Source organism: Leuresthes tenuis, unplaced genomic scaffold (assembly GCF_036924035.1).
Source record: "Leuresthes tenuis unplaced genomic scaffold, fLeuTen1.0.hap1 SCAF_21, whole genome shotgun sequence".
NCBI classification, from domain to species: domain Eukaryota; kingdom Metazoa; phylum Chordata; class Actinopteri; order Atheriniformes; family Atherinopsidae; genus Leuresthes; species Leuresthes tenuis.
The window spans coordinates 29,871,161-29,898,150 of NW_027325375.1; the positions used below are offsets into that span (position 1 = coordinate 29,871,161).

At 41.2% G+C, this 26,990-nt stretch overlaps 1 protein-coding gene across 2 annotated transcripts in view; it reads right to left on the minus strand.

Annotated features, from left to right (window-relative positions):
• Positions 1 to 342: 342 nt before the first annotated feature.
• The window catches only part of ppp3ca (protein phosphatase 3, catalytic subunit, alpha isozyme), a 28,709-nt gene continuing 2,061 nt past the window's right edge, over positions 343 to 26,990 (minus strand). The window contains exons 2-14 of one of the 2 annotated variants that reach the window (XM_072375293.1): positions 22,785 to 22,985; positions 16,487 to 16,611; positions 16,287 to 16,398; positions 15,774 to 15,919; positions 15,557 to 15,696; positions 8,978 to 9,055; positions 8,779 to 8,873; positions 7,543 to 7,668; positions 7,368 to 7,448; positions 5,861 to 5,945; positions 5,606 to 5,703; positions 4,352 to 4,402; positions 343 to 3,223 (exon numbers count right to left, since the gene is read on the minus strand). In XM_072375293.1, the coding sequence (XP_072231394.1) occupies positions 3,045 to 3,223; positions 4,352 to 4,402; positions 5,606 to 5,703; positions 5,861 to 5,945; positions 7,368 to 7,448; positions 7,543 to 7,668; positions 8,779 to 8,873; positions 8,978 to 9,055; positions 15,557 to 15,696; positions 15,774 to 15,919; positions 16,287 to 16,398; positions 16,487 to 16,611; positions 22,785 to 22,985 (1,517 nt within the window). In that variant the 3' untranslated portion in view covers positions 343 to 3,044. The remainder of the gene's footprint in view (positions 3,224 to 4,351; positions 4,403 to 5,605; positions 5,704 to 5,860; positions 5,946 to 7,367; positions 7,449 to 7,542; positions 7,669 to 8,778; positions 8,874 to 8,977; positions 9,056 to 15,556; positions 15,697 to 15,773; positions 15,920 to 16,286; positions 16,399 to 16,486; positions 16,612 to 22,784; positions 22,986 to 26,990) is intronic. The other variant, XM_072375294.1, reaches the window with a different exon arrangement.

Consider the following 26,990-nt stretch of genomic DNA (forward strand, 5'->3'; position numbering starts at 1 on the left):
ATTAGACAAGAACAAAACAACATTTCCTTCCAAAGTTCCTGCAGCTGATCAGTTCATTGTTAAAAGCAGAGGGGATGCAGTGGTAAACATGGCCCAGTTGTTGCTTCCATCACATTTAAAATAAGATCATAGTTTTCATGAAATGGAAAATTCTCTGAAATATTGGTTTACAAGATTTGCAAATCATTACATCTTGGGTTTTACTTACATTTTGCACAGCATCCCTGCTTTTTTGAGCAGAGTCGTCGTATTTATTTGTGTTTTTCATGTACCTGGAGGGAATGCAGTTAAATCGATGTTTCCACCAGAGAGTTTGAAACTTTTTCCACACGATTTGTTCATGCATATTTTATTCAAGAGTAAAAAAATGTGATTTGTCCCATAGGGCATGCTTACAATGTGTGTATTATTTAGGAAGTCAAATGCCAAAACATATCTCCATAGATAATAAAAAAATGTTGCAAGATAAAATCCATTATATTCCTTTGTTGAAGTATGCATGTAGACCATACAAGAACCAGAAACGGAGGAGGGAAAATAACCATAAGCTTACTTGTAACGATAATAATAGCAGTAAATATAACCAGAATACAATGTTTCCTGTAAATGTAAGTGTGACACCTGATTTTCTGTGTGTCCAGTTCATTTACATTTGAATTCCATGCTATCATGCTTTGGCAGCCTGAAAAGTTGCTTTTCACTGAGATTATATTCATTCACACTATTGAACATTTTCTGTACATCAGTACAACAGAAAAAATAGAACACAAGGCTTCGCACCTTAAAAGGGCATCTCTGCATACCATAAACCAATATAAAATTAAAAGCAGTGGTAGTAAATAACATAAACAAGAGAAAAGAAACAAAAAAGAATGGACCAAAGGAAGCCTACTTAGAAAATTTATAAAACAAGACAAATAAAACTACAAATATAATCAAAAAATAAATTAATTCAAGTTTACTATTTGAAACACAACTATCACGATTATAATCTCACATAACAATTAGGAACTTAATTGCATGCATTGATGCGTTCCATACCATAGATGCTGTGTTGAAAGTCACTTTTTGTCCATCCTTAATTCACGTACTCTTAGAATCGAATAGAAAGATGGAATATAAACTAGAAAAAATATCTATGAATGACCGGAAATTCTAGAAATTTATAGAATGCTTAAACGATGGTTGGTGCTTCCTCGACGTTTCCAAATACTGTGTTTTAAATTAACCAGAATAATTCCAGTTAACATGTTATTTCTTTACTCTAAGTCACTTTAAAGAGAGCAACGTGGCAGCATTACAATAAGTTGCAGTAAGTATTTGAACACACCGTCTGGATAGATTGTTTTTGGCTCGCGGCGCGATCGCACCTGTCGGGGATTTCGTCCTCATCCTGTTACTTCACTGCACTGCTCAGTAAAATTAGATTGGTTTGGAGAAATTCCAAAAACAAGGATTAATAGGTTAACAAATTAACCACTATTGATAAATCAATTTGTAATGAGTTCAGAAGCCTTGTCTACACTGTCTGCACCGTGCAGAAGGAGGAACTTCTGATTAACTTTAATCAATCCGTGTCGAATCTTAATGCTTTTGTTTCAGTAGCTTTGCTTCATTAAATTATGCTCAGGACTCGTTCATAAAATGAAATTAAGAGGTCTCAGGGTGGATGTAAGCCTGCGTATTCCAGCTGAGATGATGGTGGATGTGGTGGGTAAATACTCCTGAAGTGAGTTCCCAAATGTCTAGAACTTCCCCGTCCGTCTGATAGAGTGTTAGCATAAAATCTCTTTGTGTTGCAGCACAGCAAAAAGTGCAAAAACTCATGGGATGATGATGATGATGATGTGCACTTGAGTGACTGCACGTGCTCTGACTGTCTCTTCAGTGAGAAACAGGTGAGAAATGATAGTTTGGGGTCGTGATAGCAGAGTTTGTCCCAACTTTAAAACCACTCCTGTGGCCCCAGGAACTGGTGATATGCATCCAGATGTGAGACGATCCACAGCCACCAGCCATTTCGTACCTTAAACACAAACTGCTGCCTGCTTTTTGGTAATGTGAGGATGTCATGGATGCCATGCTCTTCTAATGCGATATGTAAATAACTTCAGAGATTCACCTGCACACGTTAATGAATTAGCCTCTTCACACGGGACATTTTCAGGCGTTAAATCTTGTTTTTTTAAGCTGACGTACCTTCAGTAAGCAGTTTCCCAAATGTTCTTCTCATCGCCTCCAAATTATGTTTAGTTGGGAGATGGCTAATGATGTGGAATATGAGAAAAGTAACAAGGCTGGAGATTACTGAGACATACCCGAGGTGGATTTTGAGCTTTACAGCAGTGGCTTTGGCTGTTAGAGCACACATGAGCACCCCATCTGCTTTCCCTTGCAGAATGACAGTATCTTACTACAAGGTAAATCAATAAATTTAAGTCCATTGGTAAGATAGCACACTGCAGGTTTGAAGAGGTTCTCATTTTGCTTTCCTTTCCTTTTTTTTCCTCACAAAGTGATGTGACCTAATACTAGCAAAACATGTAGATAAAGAATATTATTTTTCTCTGAAAGTGAATTTGTGAGTGATTCATAATAAATACTTTATAAAACAGTAAAAGGGTTTGTGTGGCATGGATACTGCAATTATGTCTTCTGTCAGGCCCTGTAATAAAGGAGCACACGTGTGCCAGCTCTCAAAGCAACATAACCCCCAACAATTCAGTCTGTAATTGAATTGAAATAAGGGAACAACAGTCAGACACAGCTCTCAACCACACTTCTTTGCAGTCAAACTGCAGCCTGTGGGTCTCTCCTCATCGATGCCCTTTGCTGTGAACCCCAGCTCCCCCCTCCCCCAACTGTGCAATGACACACTGTCATAAAATAAATGACCTTTTTGCCCGTTTTTAAGATTTGCTGCAGATTTCATGTTCTACCTGTGGGCCTGTTTTATATCTATGTTCTGAGGCCTGAATTTCTGATTTAGCAAAGTCTTGCTGCACAGCCCAACATCGGCATGGTTCTGAGGCTCAGACAGCACATCACTGGATGTTGCTGTTGTCTTCTGTGCCGTTTGCCTCCGACATATTCATCTTTCCCATGGAGTGACCAACATGGTTCACCCCATCCTTGCGAGGTGGCATGCGCTCGTTGATGCGGTCTAAGCCTTTAGCCTCCTCAAAGCTGGTGATCTTGTGTTGGGGGGAGAATCCTCGGATAGCTGAAGAAGAGAATACACACATAAAGGGATCAGGACCATGCAATGGCATAATCTCAGAGTGTTCTCGCTTAAGTGCCAGAACAAAGAACAATTTGTAAATTATAGTCAAAGTCAGACCTCAAACTGTGACCAGCAGCAAACAGTTAGAGGCTGGTGAAGTTTAAATACAACCTGTGCATGGACGTTGCGCTTATACCTTATTTCTTTATGTTTAATGTAGCCTCTAAATGGTCCCTGACTTGAAAAGAAATCCAGCTCCAGCACTGCCAAGAGCAGAGAGCTGATTTTTCTTTTCTTTCCCACACATGGGTTTGGCTGGTTGAGTTGGCTTTTATCAAGTAGAGTAATTATAAGTCACCCCAGTATCCAATTTCCAAAGAAAATACATTAATAAAGTAGTCCTGTAACCGTACGAATGAAAGGTTTTGTTTAATAGATTAATCAGATATATAAGGTAGCATAAATGTGGCCATAAAAGCTTGCTGTTGTTGCCAAAATACACTTTTAAAGAGTCTATGCAAAGTCATATGTCTACTCATTCCAAAAAAAAATGCTGTATCACTCTGCAGCCACTTGATTTGTGAGTGAATATTACTGCAGGAGCTGTCAGTATAACACGAAGCCCTGTTTTTCCCTTGCTCATGTGCAGTTTTTAGGATCAGACGGAGGCTGTTTACAAGCCACTCCCTAAATGTGCTTTAGTGAAGCATCTTTTCACACCAGTTCTTATGAGGGCGAAGCCTCTCCATTTTGGTGAAGGCAGTCGATGGTGGTGAGCGCTGCAAGGGTGGACTTTGCCCTCAGTGCAAGTTATGATCTCTCACCAGATTCCCATCCTTCCAGTTATGACATGTTTTTACTCCTTACCACCCAGGCATTCATTAGAAAACTGTCCCTTAGAATTCACTCCACGTATATCTGGGAATATTCATTCAAACTGCACCAAATAATTTAGAATAGAATGATTTATTTCTTTAATATACTAATCCATTGCAGAGTAACGTGCCTGTCATACCAGCATAAGTTCTAAGAGTAGAGGTATTGTTGTATGAGCTGTAGTGTGCATGAACTTAGCAGGAGACCCTGACAACATATTGAGAAGAGGTGGGAGAAGGAGCACCGATTTACCTTCTCTGTCCTCATCATGCGGCTCGATGGCTTCAATGGCTTCAATGGTGGCTGAAGGGGGAGGAGGGGAGCAGGTTACTCCTGATAAAGCCATGCAAATGTAAAATGCAGCCCCAGGGAGAAGGCGACTCATGTTTTTGGCCAGATGAGTTTTACGTGTTCATTGTCAATGCAGCCAAACTCAGAAGAGCACCATGCGTTAATACTGAGAGAATCTGAATCATTCTGGGGTTTGAAAAGTCATATAAAACAAAGACAGATCAACAGAAAGAGAGCCACAGATATATGAGATGGTGAAGAGTGGTGGGCTGACATGAGTGACACACTTTAGGAAAGAGCACAGACACTTGTACTGGTGCTGCCCTCCGTTTTTCTTTCCTTTGCTTCTGTGTTACTCAGCTTTTCATGCATATGTAAGATACTGCTCCTGAACTCCTTGAAACCAGCTCTGAATAGTCCAAGATTTTCCTCCTTTGCTGAAAAACATCGCCATCAAAAGCATTCCTCGTGGCTTGCTTGGTACACCTCAAAGAATAAGTAGCTGCTTTAAAGTCTTGAATTTTCAGCAATCAGCCGACCAATCAGAGCAGATTGGGCCTTTCAGGAAGGGAGCCTTAAGGAGACAGGAGCTAAAACTGAGTTTTTAAGGCTAAGTACACCCAAACACTTATTTTTTTGTTTATTTTCCTCCCAAATGTCAGTTTGCATTTGAGCGAAAGGCACAAACACGTAGAAAAGTCAGGTTATCAATGTACCTGTGTTCGTGTATACAGAGCCTTGGACAGAAAATCAAACTGTGGCACTGTTAAGATTGGGAAAAAGAATGAGTTTTTAAGCATGTAGGGAAAAATAGGGATTAGGAAGATGTATATGAGTATGACATAGGATCTTTAAATCTTGGCTTGTATATGTGACTAGATAATATCTTAATATCATCCTGCATTAGCTGTCTGTCTGTCACCAGTACAGTGACTATAAAAAGTCTTAAATCAGCGTAAAGTCGAAGTTTGTCCTCACTGACTGCTGGTCATGGTTTATAATGGTTTCTAACACTGGGTTCTGCAGCATAATGTGCAGGAGTACCTCTGAAAAAGCTACTATGCTTGTTGTCTTTATTTAAGGTAGGGAGGGAAAACAGACATCTCGAGAAAGATAAGGGTAACGATGGAACTGAGAATGGTGATGAGGAATAGAAACGCCAAAAAAGAGGGACTAAATCGTAGCGAAAAGACTTAGGCTGAAGCTTGTACTCACCACTCTGCAGTGTCTGTCTGCCTCCAGAGAGAACCCCACTTGGCAGCATGCCAGTGGGCGTCAGGCCCTTAAGCGTCAACACATTTTCACTCTCCTCTCTGCAGGAAGAACAGAGACAGGTTGGAAAATTGTGCTGAACCCTGATCAAATTGGACAAAAATACTCACAGAGAAACACCTAATACCCTTTCTGCATATGAACATAGACTCTGAGATCACACCAACACTCACACACACTCAGAAAAAAAAAGCCCACCTGAGAACTGAGAACATTTTGGCCATTTTCCCAATAGCACGGATCTTGTTTTTGATCACCTCCTTGCGTGCTGCAGCAGCATTTGCTGCAAAGAAATATGGAGACAGTCATTATAGGCTTTTTAAATATGTCAGATGCCATCAAAAGCTATAGAAAGTCCCACTCCAACAGTTAAATCCTCTAAAAACTCATCTGAGCACCTCAGATTTTGTCAGAAATCAATCTCTCATGCCTTTAAAGTTGTTTAGGATATGATCTCCACCAACTATCAGCTGACACCAGCCTGCTCTTTTACTGCTAAACAATGACCAATTCTAATACTGGCTTAATTCAACCATACATTTATGTATCCAACGTGTTGTGATTCAACACATTATAGTTAAAACAGTTAAAATAACTCCTTCATCTTAAGAAATACATCTTTTAAATAGAAAGCAATTCTGAAGGAAACCAAAAGAATTGCGATGCTGTATGGTCCCAAGCAAGTATAATAATGATAATTTATTCACTGCCAAAGCCTTCAACAACTCAGAGCTGCTAGCTAGCGCAGTGCTCCCAAAGGTTTAGCGGCACACAGCAGAAGTTAAGACAAGCAATGACTGTGCAAGTCGACATGTGCTGGGCTGGATGGGAGCTACCAGAGCGAAGTCTCAGCCAGCGTGAGCAACCATCTGGTCGGCTTGCACGGCTTATAGAGCGCTGCAGCTCCTCGCTTGGCCTTGATTCCAACTGTGAGAGTTAATTTTGATTGCTCCCAGGTTAACCCAGTTCCCAATCCTATCTGGCCTCATGCTCCCAGAGCTAGTGGCTTCTGCAGTTTGCTCCTGGAAGCAAGACTCTCACAGCCAACCCATAGCTAACTGAGTGCTAAGAATCTTCTCTCGGCCTTGCCTCTGCTGTGTTCCCTGTACTAATTTCCTCTCAGCTTACAAGCTACTTCATCAATCTTATTAATCATCACGCGCATGCAAATTAGCTGCAAGTAGGTTGGTTGATGCTGGTTCCTCCAAATAATCTAGTAAGCACATAGATGCTGTCTGAGACTTTGGTGCTCTGCAGATTCAAAGAATCCTCACTCCTGGCACTGGTGTCTTGTAATTTAAAAAAAATGTCAATAATGTTAAAAAACTTGGTTTTTAGCAATCAAGAAGGACTCTGTAGGGTTCTGGTGTGCATATACACTACACATACTTTACATTTACGTTAGAATTTGTGCAGGATACTGTGATAACGTGTGACACTGCAATGCATACACAATGTAAGCCACGTGGTTTATTTACCATTGTGATGTAATTAATGTTGTCTCAGTATGTTTAGTGATGCTACCCTCAAATCTTTGTTGTATTTCACTACCAACCCATGGCTCCCTGCTGTAATATAAAGGTAAAATAACATCTTCTAGTCAGACAGTCAGATTTGCTGATAATAGTTGAGAGCTGCGTGATCGAGTTCAGTGTAAATTTAACAATTCAGCAGCAATAAACAGCGAATTATAAAAGCTTCTTACCATCAAAAATCTCATCTTCATCATTCATCATGAGTTCATCATCAGAGCAGATGCTCAGCACATTCACCAGCATTTCTGTGACTGTGGAGAAAACAAAGGGGAGGAAACAGGTAGTCACAGAGCATGGAGCCGTGGAGGTAACATGATCATCTGACAGATGCCAAAAAGCTCGTACCTTTTTCTCCAACAAATGGCAGAGACCAAGTGAAGACATCCATGAAGTTTGGCAGCCAGTAAGGATGTGGTGAGCAGTTGAACTGTCGAATGTTCATGACGTTGTTCTCATATTTCAGTACAGCAGCTGTTGGAGAAGCAGAGGAGACACGGGTGCAACCGTCCGCTTAAAGTCTGACAAAATTACAGACAAAAATTTACTGCTGACAGTTTAAATGGAGAAAGGAATCATCTTTAGATCAAAAGTCCAGAGAATTGCTGCTTTATCTGATAAAGGTCGAAGGTCAGTAAAGCCACAGCAAGCCTGTCGTGTTGCTCTTGAGCAACGTTCACATCATGAAATAGAGATGAGTTTAATAAAATCATTCTTTAAGATTAAGAAGAACATGCAGTGGATCTCTGAATAAAAGCAGACGATACAAGATATATAAACATAACACAAGAGCCATGCTTGCAAAGAATTTACGTTACATTTAAGTACAAACAGTGAAAAAAAGCCTGTTGTACTTTGGTCTGTTTTTCTCAACAAGCACCTTTTTCCAGAAGGAAATGTGATTCTTTTTGATACAGAATACAGCTGTTTTTCATATTGTGCACTGGATCGTAGCCACATGCACATCATCTCATGCTTGCTCTTTATAAATGTCCTACTGTTCAAGGATGTTACCCTGTTAACAGAGACAGAAAGAGACTAAATGTGATATCCAGCCACTAGGTGGCCTTGCTTAGGCCAGGGATTGCTGACACTGTTACATCAGGAGGGATAAAGCCACATGGAGACAGTCAGCAATGCTGACAGTCCCTCCCACGCGCCCCATCTCCCATAGCCTATGGCAACCAAGACACGGATCTGAGAACACAAACAAACGGGGGCTCCCTGATGCGTTCCTATGCCTGCTCACAGCTAAATGCAGTTACAGTGACTTGTGCGGTCCAGTTTGCGCAATAAGAAACATTTGCATAAAAGCTTTAAGTCAGACCAACCCTGACTTAAAGGGCTTCTTTTTAAGGGTTCTGAAATGCCACAAGTCCCTAATGTGCCAGGGCTGAAGGTATTACGTCACTGAATGAGGTAAAACACCAGGCTTTACTGTTAACAGCTACTTTAACAGTACATCAATATTTTAGATATCAGATAAATGATATATGGAGATAATGCATGGAGATTAGCAATGCTAGTGAATGAATGTTGAAAAACCAGCTGCAAAGTGATAAAAAGCACAGATGAGTTGCTGACCTTTGTTGTTGTAAACATCCAGGTAGTTTGGTGCTGAGAAGATGGTGATGAGGGATGGGAATCCAGTGGTCTGACTTTTACGATACATCCGGTAGCTTCCAGGTAGTCGGGTAGACGTGAACACAGGAAATAGACAAGCTTACTCATATGTATGGAAAGAAAATATTAAGCTTTTTTGTGTATTGTGGTGACAACGTACCCAGCATCTTGTGCTTCATGTGCTCGGATAATTGATAATAGGTTATTGCTCTGTAGGAATTCACATACAGCTGGATAACTGGGAAAGAATAAACAGAAACTGGGTTTAGGAACATCACTCACAAAGCTTTTAACGTGCTGTAAAGGAAGGACAAGGCAATGTAAACTTTATTTTAGCTGCAGGCTGTTAATTCAGTCTACAGTTTCTCTTACCAATAACAGGTGGCAAATCATTGCATTTAAAAGGATCAAATCCAACAAGTGGAGTTCAATCATTCACCAAAAACTGCATTTATAAATTCTATCCTGTGGGTGATGCCAGAGTATGAAAACCAAAGTCAAAGTCACATTTATTTGTAGCACATTTCATGAACAAAACAATTCAAAGTGCTTTACATAAAATAAAAGCATTGCAGCAGGGAGCAGAAAAAGCATTAAAATATGTAAAAGAATATAAATAGAAAGAAATAAAATAATTAAAATGAATAAAAACAAACAGTCTGGATAAGTTAAAAGATGCTGTGCAGATACTGGTCAGCCATCTGCTGGTGGCCTTTTGAAGCTTGGGTCTTCCACCAGAGGCCTGAGAGCTTAATGGTGCTGTTCTACACATTATCTCAGCTGCTCCTTGGACTCTCTGATTTGATCTGTTGGAGCCACTCTCTCAGTTTGGGGTCATGGCCCTGAGTGCTCCGATTATCGTTGGCACTACTGCTGCATTCACTTCCCACATCTTTTCAACTGCTTCTTTAAACCTTTGGTAGTTTTTAAGCTTCCCGTGTTCCTTCCTCTAGATGTTGCTGTCACTTGGAATTGCTGCATCCATCCAAATCGCCTTCTTCTGTTTGTCACCCTTTGGTTAGCCTTCACCATCTCACCAGTGTGCATCTGGAAGGCCCACAGGATCTTAGCTCTGTCTCCACCAACTTTGGAGCATCTATATCTATGTAGATGTAGATATATACGCTCACCTGATTCAGATCGATGCCTCATTAGCTGGTTCGTGTAGAATTGAACAATCTTTTGATTTGATTTGATCTGAATCAGGTGTGCTGGAGCAGGGAAACATCTAAAACTTAAGGACCGGAGTTTGACATCCCTGACCTCGGCCCATTTGAGTCTGGCTGAGCATAAACATCCAGGAGCGCTTCACTGCCCACCTGCATTATCTGGGTCTGTTAGTCCGGATGATTCTGGTTTACATGCATTTTAAGAGTATGGTTTTAGTCAAACTAATAAACAGAATAATCCATTTTTTATGCTTTTAGTTGATAAGTCCTGTTAGCTGGTTGGTTGTAAGAGATTTGTGCAGGTGTGAAGGTCCGAGCAACTTTGAGAAGGCACAGGGTGTCTCCAAAATGGCATCCTGGGGAAAACTCATACTTAGGACTGGTAGGGACACCGGAGGATATTCATGAACATTGACCTGGTCTTTAGAAAGAAATATCAGATGCGACAGAAGCAGCAGATCTGTGGGGCTTCAGCTTGTATCTTACAGGACTTAGAGAACCTTCTGCACATATGTTGAACGGGTCACCTGCAGACTTCCTGTGAGGTCAGAGCTGTTTAGACCAGCAGCATCTTTGGTCACTACACCTTTATATGCAAACGAATGTCATCTGAAGACACAAATATTTAAGGACAACCTCTGTAGCGCAGCATTTAACAGAAACAGTTCACCAAGAGTAATCAAATTGTAATTTTGTTGTTTCTGCACCACCTACACACCATAATTATCCTCCATGTTTTTTTTGGCCAGCTGTCCCACGGAGAACGATGATAAAAACCACACGACTTCCTCCGTGACAGTTTGAGATTGCACTGCCGCTAATCACACGAGGAGCTTATTTACTTCTGAAAAAATAAAACATATGATTTGACGAGCGAACGACAAACAATGTCCTTCAGACAAGCTGGAAGTGTAAGCTGCTAGCAGCTCTTCCCATAACTCTAACTGGAAAGTTTCATCATCCAGAAATCCTACTGTCTCGAAAAGAAGATGACAAATGAATTAGCTTTTTGAACACACAACCTCGAGTTCTTCAGTTTGTTCTTACATCTTTCTTCCTCATTAGAGAAAATATATTTGCATCCATCAGCTCATCCTGTCAAAACAGCTGAGCAAGAAACATAAATTAAGACATCTCACATGTCACAAATCTCACTTTTCACAGTCTAGATGTTGGAACAAGCACACAAATGTTGACCTAAATGAGACATTTCAGTTTAATGATGCTGTGATTTGCTGCTTTAAAAGGTCCTGGGCAGCAATTCATCGCTACACAGACAGCCATACACTCACAATCTGGTAATTATTGCTTGCTATGATCATGCCACAGCGTGTCATCAGATTTGGAATAATGATAAAATGAAAAACATTCATAAAGCTCAGCAGACAATGCAAACCAAGATTACCAATTATCAGCATCATCATTTTCAGTTCAGCCATGTAAAAATGTTGGGACTGAAACGAACAATTGTTTTTAATCAGTCAATCCGTCAGTTTTTCTTTTGTCTCACTCATAATGCATACAAGGTGATTAAATGTTAAACAATAGTCAAAAAGTCCATTACGGTGTCCTCAAAACTCAAGACATGCCTTTAAATGGCAACGGATTGAAACAAAATGAATATTCAGTTAACACTAATAAACTAAATGATTAAACCAACAGCAACATCCAGTAAAAAGCTCCCCAGCAACAATCCTCCCCCCCTGCACCCCCCCACACTCGCTGCGATCCTTGGACCCATCAAACTTTCAGAAGTGTTTAAAATATTTACGCGTTCCAAGGTTCGTGCCGGAAGAAAAACAAGGAGCCTGCTGAGCCCTGAGCACCTGGCAAAACTGTGCCAACCGCTCCATTTCTGCACGCCGCGTGGCTAACGCTGCCTTGGTGGTCAGTATGTGAACAGATACATGGATATGTGGCTCATTTGCACCAAACAGCACAGCAGAATGCTTCTCTCGTTTGCATCACGGTTATCAAAAACATTCCTACATGCTTTAAAGTGCTCTGCTTCAACGGTATTTATTGGTCACTGTGAGAGAACACAGTCAGTCCTTCTCTCCCCATCGTGAAAACACACAGAAATGTGTCCTGTGAGCCTGTGAGTGAGAAGCAGCGAGGAATCTGTCGAGTGAGTATGAGTGAAAGAGACAGAGAGGGATGGAAGTGGGAAACTGAGAGCTTTTTCTATTCATTCTTAACGTTATCCATCTGTGAGGCTGGTGGTCATCGCGCTCATTTCACCCAACGAAAATAAACTGATGGACATATTCTGGATCAATAGATGTCATCATAATCACTGCATAACAAATCAAACTTTAGGAAAAGTAGCAGAAAGGTAACGCCTAATATAAGTTAAGGCAGCTGCTGTGATGTAGAAATAGATTTAATGCAGAACCTTATATGTTTGAGCTTTACTACATTAAAATATACTGTTAGTGAAGGGAATAAACCTACAGTTAAGTTGTGCTTCATAAAGGTCATAAATACATATGAAACATGTTGTAAAAGCATGTATTTATAATGGAAAATATCATTATTCATTATTTTTTGGCAGTTTATAAATACTATCATGTTAAATTGGACTGAATCTGAATGAAGTGGATTAAACTGGATTATAATTGCATTAAATTGAATTGTATTTAATTGCACTTGAATTTAAGTTGTTTATTACATCTGTATAGTTACCTTGACGACCTTATAATGCTCCATTATAATGTGGAGTTTACAAGAAGAGCACGCACATCTGGAACTTGCTATACAAATGTCTCTGAGCCCTTCATTCTCTCTTTCAATAATTAAATACCACTTGTGAAAAATACTCTGATGAACTGATGACATTGAACACATCTTCAGGAGGTCGATAATGTTGCCCACTGAACAGCTGTGTGTGTACAACAAGTTAGTCTTTGTCGGTCTGCAGCCAAATAACCGTTAATGTGCCACTTTTCTCTTAACATGTTGTATCCAATCTGATTTCAGAGAGTCCCCCCCAAAAAAAAAGAAAAACCAGGAGAACATGGTACTATGTGCTGCATACATACTGTATGGCTGGCAAGAGCCATAATGATGGAGAGGTGTGTTTGAGAGTGAAGGCAGAACAAAGCCACGGGGAGACAGATGACTATAATAGCAGCATCCTCCACACATGAACATAAATAATCCTCACTGAGCTCCTGTCTCAGTGAATAGCGATCAGTGACCACTTCGCAGTGAAAGAGGAAGCCGTTTGTCTTCATCGCTCTCTGGCATCTGTATTGTGTTTAGCTTACTATTCACTCAGGATATTGATGTTTAGAGGACTGTTTTCCAGATAATATGCTGATATTTTAATAAGTGGTTTCAGTCCATTTCAGTTTGGTAACAGAATCGTCTTTCAGGCAGCGGAATCCGTGGGTTGTTTTTATCGCCGCATAAACATCTCAGATGTTTAAATGGGATCAACATTACTACAAGATGTCAAATGGTGCAATGAGCAGGAACGTATCGCGCAAAAATATCGCAACTTTGATCAAACAGAAATGTAAAGGAAACATGTGCACTCAAGCAGGCTTTTATGTCTTTGCAGGTTTTTAAAGTGAAATCGGTTCCAATTCACATAAAAAAGTTCTATTCTTTGGGAAAATAGCAGCGCACACAGCTAGCTAAGAGGCTAAACTATGCATAGCTGTCAGTATGCTTGGGTCTCATCTGCACGCAACATTTAAATGGAAATATTTACTCTAATATAAACTAAAAAAATGACTTTCAAACCACAGATATGAGGCTTGTGGCTGGGTTATATTGTGACTCTGAGCTGCAGTTATCCTGCATGCACTGCCAAGAATGTCATTTCCTCCTCATTGGAGGAATACTGAAAGTCTTCCTGACTTTTTCTGATTTGAGCAGAAGTGCAGCTCCCACGCAGGGGTCTGTACCGTTCTGAGCCTTCATTAAGAAAACTCTCACTAAAACTGCCACCTAATCTCTTCTCCTCACCACCACCTACTTCCACAGCTCTCCTCCATCCCACAACAATATCAGGACTCACTCACTCCTCATGTGGCTGCAATGCAGTTAATCCTCACAGACAGAAAATACACAACTATCTATAAGCTGTTTACATATTCATGCACCGAATCCTTCCGTCTCCGTGTTTCTTTTTTAACTTTTAGCTCTTTTTAGTTGTACTCAGGCATCAACAAATGCCAGATATCTATTAATAATGTATAACTTAACATCTATTTTTGATATCAAGAGCTTGTTCGCACAGCCTCAGCATAACAGTCAATTCTCCTGATAGATTAAATGAGATTTCATCATCCCTGATAACTTACAGTGTTTAACTTAGATGCATGCTGTTATCTTTCTCCCATCTCCTATTATACAAGCTAAGTGCAGCAGGCAGTAAATGGGATGTGTCGTAAAACACTTGATAACTACTTTCCCAAATTAAGTTTTTTAACCTTTTCTACCTCGAGTAGAAGGAACTGCACATGAGCCACATGGGTCAGGCTGATGCAGAGGGTTTACATGCTGAGATTAACTGGATTACAGCTACAGTTGGGTTCTGCTCCTTATCTGAGGGTAATTATCCTTGGATATATGGCGGTGAATGAATGGAATCACTGGCACAAAGCATGTCATACCCCGGTACGATAGGTGGCGCTGTCCCCATTTCAGCTATCGCTAATAGAGCCACTTCCTGTTGACGTCTTCACCGCCAACAGCAACAAACTCAGGCATTCAGAAAGATGGCGAACGCAGAGCGAGATGAAGCTGCGTCCCTCTCCATCTGTGATGAGCTGGTTATGGCACAGACGATGCACAGCGACGCATTCTCCATCGCGTTGTTTCTTTCTTTCTGCCGACAACAACAGGAATATCGTCTCCTTCCACTTCCAGGTGACGATGGCGAGGAAAAATCTGGAGCATGCGCTCCGATCCGATCCACTGTCGTCTACGTTTGGATCGAGTTATCTTGGGGTCTTAATCCGATCGCGAGAAACCCGGTCCGATCCGTTTCTTGTCAGATTAAGGCGTCTACATGCACTAAATAACTCAGTCTTATTGTAATTTAGCAATTAATCCATTCCAATGGCACTCATGTAACTCCACTGAGTGAATACAGGCTGAAGATTTCCTTTACAGCGTACTGCAAACCCCTGCCACCCGTTGTTGCAGCAGGGGTTTGCAGTACGTCACAAAAGCAAGCTGCTACCCGGCTTTAAAAGTCAGATTACATAACTGTAACTGGGCTACACTATCTCTAACCTTACTGTGTGAAATGGAGAAATAATAATATGCGCAGAACGCTACGAGTTATCTCGGGTCTTAATTCGATCGCAAGTAACCCGATTCGATCTTTTGTCAGATTAAGGTGTCTACATGAGCTGAATAACTCAGTCTTATTGTAATTCAGCCATTAATCCGATCCGATGGGCCGCATGTAACTGAGTGCTGTACATAGAGTCCATGTTGGTGACGGATGCCAATACAACAACGACTAAAGATGTGCAGACCACCCTTTAGAAAAGGCTGTGTTGTTACCTGAATATAGTATATATATAATATATATATATATAATATAGTACCTGTAAAAGTAGGAGCAGCCTCGCACTGTGTTGTGGCTGAAATATTCCTGGGTTTTTTCATTGCCGAAGTCTTCCAGAGGGTCGGACCACAGCAGGTCACACATGGGCCCAAATGCTGGTGGCTCCTTGAACCGATCCAACTGAACATTCAGAAGCACAAATTTAATTCATACACAGTACGCAGGCAATGAGTGGGGGTAAAGGAGCATAGAAATACCTTTTTAATGTCATCTAAGGTGTGTATTTCAGGTGAGAGCCCACCGTGGACACACAGAAACTGTTGGTTCATGAGCGCAGCCAGGGGGAGGCAGTCAAATGCATCCATACATGAGTCATACACCTGCTCTGAGTACTTGATTTTACCTGACAGAAAACAGAAATGGGATCAGCTGCATCAATAACGGAAACATGATAGTTCTTATGTTTGCATATATGAACTGAACATGCTGGTTTGTTCCTGTAAGTCTTATTTGAAATGCAAAAACACACCATCAGAAACATCAGAGTAAACTGAAACGTTTGCAAGTATCAAATATCCTTTTAACATATTCAGTGAACTTATGCAAAGACGTAATGTCCAAATAAATTAAAAAAAGCAGTTGAAAACATCTACTTTTAATGACAAAAAATGGCTCAAAGTCTATGCAGATACAGCTCAGTTAGTTCTTAACTCTACCAGAGATGCTCCAGGCTTCAGAAAACAACTTGTTCAGCACTGAATTATACTCACATTCTTGTTTGAAGGTGAAATATTCTGTCAAATGTCTACATTCATGATTTCCACGAAGTAAAAATAGTGTCTTTGGATAGAGGATTTTCAGCGACCAAAGGTATAAAACACACTGAAACACACAGACATAATGTTATTCACAGTGAAAAAGTAGCTTCATGCTGTTTTTTTTACTTTAAAAAACTCAAAATGGAGCTCACCTCAATACTGAAGTAGCCGCGGTCAACGTAGTCACCAAGGAACAGGTACCGCGTCGTGGCTGGTGATCCTCCCACTTCAAACAGCTTCATAAGATCAAAGAATTGTCCATGGATGTCCCCACAGACTGTAAAACAGCCAAAAGGACAGAACGTGTTACAGAATCATGAAAATCTCACTGAATACGCTGTGCTGTGTTTTGTTCTTTAAATAATGTTTAGCTGTGAAACAGTTAATGAAGATAAGAGGAATGTTTGGAAGAGGAGCAGGAGATCCACTTCTGCTGTTTATTGGTCCCAAAGGGTCACAGAAAGAAGACGACAGGGACGAACTGGATCTGATGGAGTCCTGGGCTTCGTACATCATCATTTAGCATTAAGTTAAAGATGATTTCTGTCTGTTTTTTAAATAAGATTAAGAAAAAACATCAATGGACACAATGAAATATGGATGTTATGTAACATTTATGACATAATGATCAAAGGTAAATAAACTGTGACACTAATTCTGGCTAATTCAATTTATACATGTCTTTGATTTCACCCTAGTTTCAGTATCTTCTATGAACAGCTTTAGCCTCAAATTTCTCACAAAGAGCAGTTAATTACTAATAGCATGACTTCCTATTAAGAATAAACAGCACGAATCGACCAATCAGAGCAGCAGCAGAAGATGCTTCAGGTACAACTAATATTTTTGCAGAAGGAAAAACATGTTTTCAATTCACATGATTATATAATCTCTCAGTGGAACAACTATCGCAGGACACTTCCAGGACACTTTCAGGCATTTCTTCATCCCAACACTGAAGAAATGAGCTTGAACTACTGCATTTTCTATGCATTTCTATTAGATTCTTCTTGTAAATGTGTCTTTTTGCCTCACAGAAAAAAAGGGAATGTTTTGCAGCACAACACAGGAATAATCATTAGAAATCCAAACACAGGAAACACCCTTTTGGCACAACTGTACATGCAGTGCTGTGTGCAAATTGCAGGGCAGTCTTTCGCGTACACACCTTCTCATCTTCCTGTGTGCTGAGCCACAGATTCTCGTCCACAACGCAATGTTATTTTCTCTCGTAAAGCGGTGCAGAAAGATTATTTTGGAGAGCCTTATTTCTCCTCTGCAGGCGTCTGTTGTGATGTTTTTACATTCCCTTTGTGTAAAACAATCTTTTTTCCCACCGTATTGCTCTCACATGGGCTGCTAACAAATTGCAGTAGAAACAGCAAAGGTGTAAATAGGAATGCTGCTCAGTCTCATTCAATCGATCTCCCACTTAGAATCATGTGTGGAAATTGATATATGAACAGTATGCGATTGCCGAGCATTTTCCCATCTTGGTGGTAAACAGCGACACGGGTTCCGGTCTTTCTGATGGCGCTGACATGTTCTGAAGCTGTAAGCCGTCATGTGGACCAACTGTTGTAAGAAATGCACGATACGGATGATTTAACTGACCGTAAATAACTGTGAGACATAACTGGAAGTACTTTGAGCAATTTGATTTGAGAGATGATACCACAGTAATGAGCCATGTCTGAGAAGCTCTCACCTCGAAGGGGTGGAAGACTCTCAAGCCCCCAGGCAGGTATATACTTTTCACAGTGAACAGTATGGCTTTAGTGTGCAAACCTACAGCTTATTTCCTTGCTGCCTTCAATTTTTCATTATCGTCTCTCTCTGTCTCTTTCTCTCCTACTCAACCTCCATCTCCTCTCGCTTTTCCGTCTCCCCTATCAGCTCCACAGTGGCCTTCGCCCACTCACAGCTTAGAGCAATGTGAGTGGGAGACTGCTTGTGTGACTAAAGCAATCAAACGCACACATGCGCACATAGATAGAGGCGCACATACAAACACCCATGGAATACATGCATGCGAGCTGCATTGAAATTCGAACACCACCCGAGCCCACAAAGATACAAACGTACAAATGCCTGTGCACAATACTCAGTTCATCATACATATTTTATGCTCACTACATAAAGCCCCTTTTAGACGAGGAGCCTTGGATCTTTACTCAAGTCAATGTGCATTTCATCTGTTCATCACCTCTGCGTTGGCTAAAGATGCCACTTACTTTCAGTCATGTCAATTAGGCCGATGGGATGTTAATTAGACTCACACTGGTAATTACATGTGTTTCATGTCATGCGTCTTGTGATATTAACTCAGATGTGGAAGTAAACAAAGTACAAACAGAGTTTGTTTTGGACTAAAGCAAACGTCCACATAACAAGGCCTGAACTTAAGCGACATCCCATTCTTAATTCACGGGGTTTAATATGACGTCGGCCCACCCTTTGCACCTGTAACAGCTTCAACTCTTCTGGGAAAGCTTAGGTTTAGGAGTGTTTATGGGAGTTTTTGACCATTGTTCCAGAAGCTGATTTGTGAGGTCAGACTGATGTTGGACAGAAGGCTCTCAGTCTCTGCTCTAATTCATCCCAAAGGTGTTCTATCGGGCTGAGGTCAGGTTCTTCCACACCAAACTGGCTCATCCATGTCTTTATGGACCTTGCTTAGTGCTCTGGTGCTCAGTCATGTTGGAGCAGGAAGGGTCCATCCCCAAACTGTTTCCACAGAGTTGGGAGCATGAAATGGTCCAAAATCTCTTGGTTTGCTGAAGCATTCAGAGTTAATTTCACTGGAACTAAGGGGCCAAGCCCAGCTCCTGAAGAACAACCCCACACCATAATCCCCCCTCCACCAAACTTTACACCTGGCCCAATGCAGTCAGACAAGTACCGTTCCCCTGGCAACCGCCAAACCCAGACTCCTCCATCAGGTTGGCAGATGGAGAAGCCTGATTGGTCCCTCCAGAGAACGCGTCTCCACTGCTTTAGAGTCCAGAGGCGGCAGCTTTACACCACTGCATCCGACGCTTTGCATTGCACTTGGTGATGTATGGCTTGGATGCAGTTACCATGGAAACCCATTCCATGAAGCTCTCTACGCTCTGTTCTTGAACTGATCTGAAGGCCACATGAAGTTTGGAGGTCTGTAGCGAGTGACTCTGCAGAAAGTTGGCGACCTCAGCATCTGCTGAGCCCCACTCTGTGTTTTCTATGGCCGAACACTTCGTGGCTGAGTTGCTGTCGTTCCCAAATCACTTCCACTGTTATAATATCTCCCATATCTTCCACCACATCCCAAAGCTGCTCTGTTGGACTGAGATCTGGTGACTGGAGGCCATTGGAGTGCAGGGAACTCATTGTGATGTTCAAGAAACCAGTTTGAGATGATATGAGCTTTGTGACATGGTGCATTATCAGAAGATGGTGCATAAAGGGATGTATGAATTGTAGCCTCAGTTTCCTGCTGTTAGCTGACAGGAGCGGCTCCCGGTGTGGTCTTCTGCTTCAGATGGTGTTCTGCATTCTTTGGTTCTTTGGTTCCTGTTGCCTTCCCATCATCTGGAACCAGTCGGCCCATTGACCTCTGACCTCTCACATCAACAAGGCATTTTCACTGGATATTCTCTCTTTTTCGGACCGTTCTCTGTAAACCCAGAGATGGTTGTGGGTGAAAATCCCAGCAGATCAGCTGTTTCTGACATACTCAGACCAGCCCGTCTGGCACCAGCAGCCATGCCTCGTTCAAAGTCACTTAAATCCCCCGTTCTTCCCCATTCTGATGCTCGGTTTGAACTTCAGCAGGTCGTCTTCACCACCTCTACATGCCTAAATGCATTGAGTTGCTGCCATGTGATTGGCTGATCAGCTGTTTGTGTTAACAGGTGATTGAACAGGTGATTGAACAGGTGAACCTGATAAAGTAGTGTATATGCTCAGTTTTCTTATGGATCACAAACCTGTTGGTCTAAAAATTTTGAACAGACACAAGCAGCAACACAACGAGCAAAGCTTGATTTCACTGATAAATGAACAGATAAAATGCTGTAATAGACCTCAACTAAACCGTATTTAAATGCTAGCTTTGACATTCTTTTAAACCAAAGAGCGTTTTGTACGGTATTAAAAAGAAAATCTGATTAATTGTCCAGCTTAAATAATACATTTACTTTGTATTATGTCTGAATTAGTAAATTCAGTCAAAAAAAAATTTTTTTTTTAAATTCAACAGCAACAAAAAGCGTGAGAAAAAGTCTGGTTAATTTGTCTTGATGGGCATTTATAGATGAGCACACAGATAAAAGTCCTTTTAGTCTGAGGACGCTCGTATTTCAGAGCATCTCCTGCCCACAGTGCAGGTTGTTCTCCAAAACATTACTTTATGTTTTTAACAGTTCATAAATAGCTTTTTACTGTGATATGTTTGACCTTGCTGTATAATCCTGATCTTGATGGTTTTATTTCCATTGTTACATCCAGATCCCTTTATCCAAGTGTCAAAATAAGTGTTTTCCTCAGGTAACTTGAATGAAATCTAACTGAAATTGAGGAAGAGGCATTAAACCTCTTCAGCAGACCAAATTTGATCTTCTAGGAGAGAATTTATGGAAAGAGAAAACTCCTGAAATATCCTTGAAAACATTTTTGATGCACTAGATATATCAGGTAATAATCAAGGTAATGAACCTCGTCTTCCTGTCATGTGACACCAGCAGTGTAAGGCCCCATCTCACTCCTGCTGAAGTCTTATTCATCTTTATGTCATCCTCTGTTGTAGAAAAGCGAATCATCATAAAACACAACAAATGTGTTCATGTTCCCCTCAGGACACAACGGAATAACTGAGCTTTTGTGGGTCAAAATTTCAAGTTGTGCGGCACGATTAATAACCTCCGATCTGTTGCTGCAACAAATTAATGTTACATTAATAAATATGTCAGAAATTTAATCAGATCTGAGTTGTTTGTGTCAATCTTATAAATGAACATATGTCCACAGTTAGGTACTATATAAATATGTACTATATAAATAAATAGGACCTGTTTGGGCTGTTTTACGTCATCTGTTTTGATTGAACGCTTGTTCCTGAGTAGGATAGCGGCAGCTAATAACATACATGTTTGCACCAACGCTGTCAGTCACCTCTTAAGGTTGCAGATAATTAACATGTGTTAGGATATAAACACTTTGAATGGGGACAGCATACATGATACATGCTAAATATTAGCTATATATATCATATTGTTTTTAAATGTTTCTTAGAGCCTCCCACTTTGAGACATGAACTCCTCTCCTACATCCTACTGAAGGCTAAATGTAGACACCAACACTGTTATTTTCAAACTTTAAAACAACTTAAAAATGTCACATAAAGTACAGCTTGGTCCCTTCTTAAAGGCAGAAGAACTTGAAGAAAAACACCCACAGTCTATTATATTATCATAGTTTCTTGCTGTTTTTCTTTATAAACTTGTTACCAACTTGTTTTTGCTAACTATGTATTAGCATTTACTCAAAGTTTCACCTGCTGGATGCAGGTTTGAGTGCTTTTTAGGTAATGTAAGAACTGTCCCTCTTCCATCAAATGTGTGACTGTTCTTCAAGTTCAGTCACTGCTTCCTCAGCTTTAAAGTTAAGTGGAGTGCCAAAAAGTGAGGTTTAGACACATCTAACAGACTTAAACATTACATTCCAGGTTAAATACTGACCAAGGACGACACTCCCACTCGTTTCCTGTCTTTCTAAAATACAAACTGTACAGAAAAAGACTAAAAATCTAAATCAAGCTTCCACTTAGATGAGAAATCTCCAGGATTGTAGAATAATCCATCCGTCCATCCGTTTTCTATACCTGCTTCATCCAATTCAGGGTTATGGGGGGGCTGGAACCTATCCCAGCCGCCATTGGGTGAGAGGCGCCAGTCCATCACCGGGTAATAAAAATAATAGTCCAATTAATGCTCCAACTCACTTCCTCCTAAGCCACAGTAATATTTATGCCCATGAAAAGCCGTTATTTTATCGATATATATATAAAAAAACAGTGTTTTAATCTATTCAGGTTTCTCCCTGCTGCCTTTTCTGTTCTGCACTTACTTTGCTGCCACATCTTATGACAGAAACAAGCAACCTGATCTGTAAAAACGTGTCCAAAACAAGCAAACATAAGCACAAAGTCGCTTATGATACGCAGACCTGGTAACCGTGGCGACAAAGGCAGCAGCATGTGTGACCATCCTCCTTCAGCAGGATTGCTTTCAAGCTGCATGCATGTCTACAAAAAACAACTAAGATCAGCCTGCTACACACATCGCCTTCTTCAGATTAAGATTCAGTTTGCATCGCTGTGCATGTAAACGTGTCCACGGTCAGGAAATAAGCCGCCAAAGTTTGGTACATTTAAACAGATCACAGGGTAAAGAACAGTAAAATATTAGCTACCTGTGACCGGTGCCTCGATGTCAAGTATAGTTTTCTCCTGACGCAGGATGGCTGCTCCCTCGTTGACGATCCGAAGTGCCACGGCCTCCTCCACGCGACCCTCCTTGGTCAGGTGGGCCTTCAGGAGATCCACACGAGGTTTGCCTTCACAGTCGAACACTTCCTTCATTGTAAGGCGGTGGCTCAAGGGGAAAGGGACAGCTGAGGATAAAGCACACAGGCCCTTACTGACATTTAAGCACCGGGGATGTTAAAGAGCCATTGTTAATGCCGTCCAGAATCTAACTCTTAGCTGTGTTTTGCAATATCGGTTAAATGTCTACAAATGGCTTATACTTAATGCACATTATTTATTGATACGGCTCCCATTTAAGAACGAGTATTTCGGTGCAGAAGTGGAGTTTTGTAATTTATAAAAGTGCATAAAACATTTAGGTAATGTTCACTGAAGCCTGTGGCCATTAAAAAGAACCAGTCACCAACCTTTCAGACAGCCTGTGAAACTGTGAAATCCAACCGCCGATCATTACTCTTGTGGTGGCAGTAAAGGTTGTTTTTAAATTAAAAAAAAAAAAATCTGGTGCTGATCTCTGTGTGCTGTGACTACCAGCTTTTAATCTAGAGATCATCTGGCTTAACACAGAGAACTCTTTCTAAATGTCTGGGCTGTAAATAATTCACATGGAAAGAAAATGAAGTCAGATGAAGTCCAGATGAAAAGCACACACTCACACATGCATATGTCCACACAACACAAGCCAACGGCAGTATCACATTCACATGAAAGGGGATGCTGGCCAGATTTGTGCAGTGCATGTAGCAAATAGGGTCACCCAGCAGTGCCAAATGAAGAGAAGACAAAGGAAGAGGCTCAGAGCTCATGCTTAAACTGCACATGATCAAGATGCTCCTTAATAATGAATGCTGGACCAGAGAAATCTCAAAGTCGCTGCTCCTGGGATAATGAGGCAAGCCCCAGAGAGTGTCGTTAATGGGTCTAAAATTTTTCACAGTGCGCAGTGTGTATGTGTGATGTGTGCTTTGACACTTAAGCAGCAAGTACAAACTCAGCAGCGTCAGAGCAGAGAGGAAGTAAACCAACTCGCGAGGTATAATAACACTGACTGAAAAGCATCTTACATTTGCCAATTATCAAAAGGTAAAGCAGTGTCTCCACACTGATGGGAAATGTGAATATGTGAAAGTAAAGATTCAATAATTGGGATTCTTTACGGTTAATGACAAACGTTTGACAGAAAATTACAGTTCCTAATCAAATCAAACATCAAAAAATGACCATTTTGGGGTGAATTTCCTGGCAGAAGGATAATATCTTACAAGCAGTTGTCTCTCCATGAGACATTTGAGTGTAGTTTTTGACTGGTTCTCTTGCTTGAACTTGATTAAACGTACATCTTATATATATAAATATATCTTATATCTTATATAACCATCACAGTGAAAAAATGTGCTTCTTTCGTGTTCTGTTGGTTGGCGACTCGATGGCTGTAATAATCTGTTTTTAAATTAGATTTTTTCAACATCTTACACTGTCTTACTTCCACTTTTTGTCACTGTGCAGTTTCTGATGCCCCCCCCCCCCCACACACACAGCTGAATTTGTCTTAACATGATGGAGTTCAGCTGCTTGCTGGGACTATTGTTTGAAAGAATACTTTAAATATGCTGAGGAAGTGTCTCTTCTTGCAGGTTTTTGTAGGCGCTGACGGTCTCGGGTATCATTTTGGGTCATGGTGAACACGCTGGTTCTCTGGTTTAATTTGCTCTGTGACCAGTTTAACAGACAAAGGGAGGTGGTTATGTCAGGCATGAACGCCTTTAAGAGCAGAAATTTGCCATATTTTCCTTTGACAATCAGAAAAAGGCTCTAATGTTACTCTCTGACGTAGAGCTCGATTATTAGCAGTGAAAAGAGAAGAAATCATGAAGTCGTACATCACTGGATGATGGATTCTTAATGGGCAGCTGTGACCTCTGCATTTCCATAATAATCCTTTTCGACACTGCTAAACAACAAAGAAATGCAAAAAACATTCCAGATTCTTCATGATATTCTGCATGTTGACACCGACACGGTGTCCAAGTAAGGCACACTGATATGGACGTATGGTTCAGAGATGAAACACTGACTTCTGCTTCTGCCAGCTCGGGTGAACTATGAAATACTGTATGTTGCCGGGCAACAGCAGCAGCAGCTGAGTGCCGGAGTACAGCCAGTGGCGCCACAGAAAACTGCAATTTGCATTGAAGGTTCTCATAGATACAGAACGGATAAGACGCACTTTTATAGTTGACACCGAGCGGCCTCTGAAAGAGGCTCAGATTGCGAAAGCCAAATGCATTTTCCTAAGACGAGTTTCCAAAAAACATTGAGTTTATGTTGCTAATCCTGAAACATCCCATAGTGAAGCTGCTATAGGCTGAGACTGCTGGGGGACCTCATCTGTCACACCTTTCCTCACTTTGCTCTCTTTTCCCTGTTTAATTTCTCAAATGATTTTATGTCCCTGTGACATTATTGTGGTTATTAACTTGTGTTTCCCTGTTCCAGCAGGTATCCTTTGAATGGTGTTATGGTGTTTTTCCCCCCTCTTTTCCCTCTTTTCTGTCTTCTCAAACCCCAGCTGGTCGAGGCGGATGGACACCCTTCCTGGTTCTGGTTCTGCCAGAGGTTTCTTCCTGGTTCTGCCAGAGGTTTCTTCCTGGTTCTGCCAGAGGTTTCTTCCTGGTTCTGGTTCTGCCAGAGGTTTCCTCCTGGTTCTGGTTCTGCCAGAGGTTTCTTCCTGGTTCTGCCAGAGGTTTCTTCCTGGTTCTGGTTCTGCCAGAGGTTTCCTCCTGGTTCTGGTTCTGCCAGAGGTTTCTTCCTGGTTCTGCCAGAGGTTTCCTCCTGGTTCTGGTTCTGCCAGAGGTTTCTTCCTGGTTCTGGTTCTGCCAGAGGTTTCCTCCTGGTTCTGGTTCTGCCAGAGGTTTCTTCCTGGTTCTGGTTCTGCCAGAGGTTTCTTCTTGGTTCTGCCAGAGGTTTCTTCCTGAGTCTGGTTCTGCCAGAGGTTTCTTCCTGGTTCTGCCAGAGGTTTCTTCCTGAGTCTGGTTCTGCCAGAGGTTTCTTCCTGGTTCTGGTTCTGCCAGAGGTTTCTTCCTGTTTCTGCCAGAGGTTTCTTCCTGGTTCTGGTTCTGCCAGAGGTTTCTTCCTGGTTCTGGTTCTGCCAGAGGTTTCTTCCTGGTTCTGGTTCTGGTTCTGCCAGAGGTTTCTTCCTGGTTCTGGTTCTGCCAGAGGTTTCTTCCTGGTTCTGGTTCTGCCAGAGGTTTCTTCCTGTTAAAGGGAGTCGTTCCTTTCCACAGTCCCTCAGGCTCAGGACGGGAGATTGGACTGAAGACAAGTTTCGGTCCAATCTGTTGGTTTCCTTAGCTCGGATATTATCTTTTGAATTGGCTCCATATGAATTAATTGGATTATGATTACAATGAATTGAATTCCAATTGGCTTAAATTGGACTTTATTACTTAAGTGCCTTGAGATGACAATTGTTGTAATCTGGCGCTTTATAAATAAAACTGAATTGAATTGAATTGAACAACACTGGGTTCTGTCAGTAAGACCTGATTGGACCAACTGTACAGTTGGTTTATAGGAGGCCCAGAGTTTAATTTCTCTCCACACCTCCACCTGCTTTGTAAGATATTTGAGGCGCTGCTGTCTGAACCTTCTGCCTAACGTCAGTGTTCGGGTCCAGGAATGAATGAGTGTCACATGGCCTGACAGATTATGTCTCAGGGTAAAGAAAGACGGTGCACAGGTGGACTCGTGTCTCTTGATGCTCACAGCACAGCCCTGGCAGTGAGGTGGAAAACAAACTGCACAGGCCAGCAGATACTGTACCTTTTTTATGCTCCGTCAGGTTAAAACAGCCTGCTGTGGTTTAGGTTAAAGCTATCTACACAAGCATAAAAATAGATTGAAGTAGCTTGTAGTGTCAGTGCTTGGTACATGCGCCGCACACAATAACAGCAGGAAATGTGAGTCTTACCATCAAAATCACCACTGTCTCGATAGCCTCCTTTGATCACCTGATGGCTGCATGTTTCTGTTTCTTATGACTATTTTTTCACTTTTCAGCCCTCTGGGGATTGTTAAAAAGAGTTGGCTTTTCAAAGCAGAGTACAAGAATAGGAAAAGCAGATAAAAGG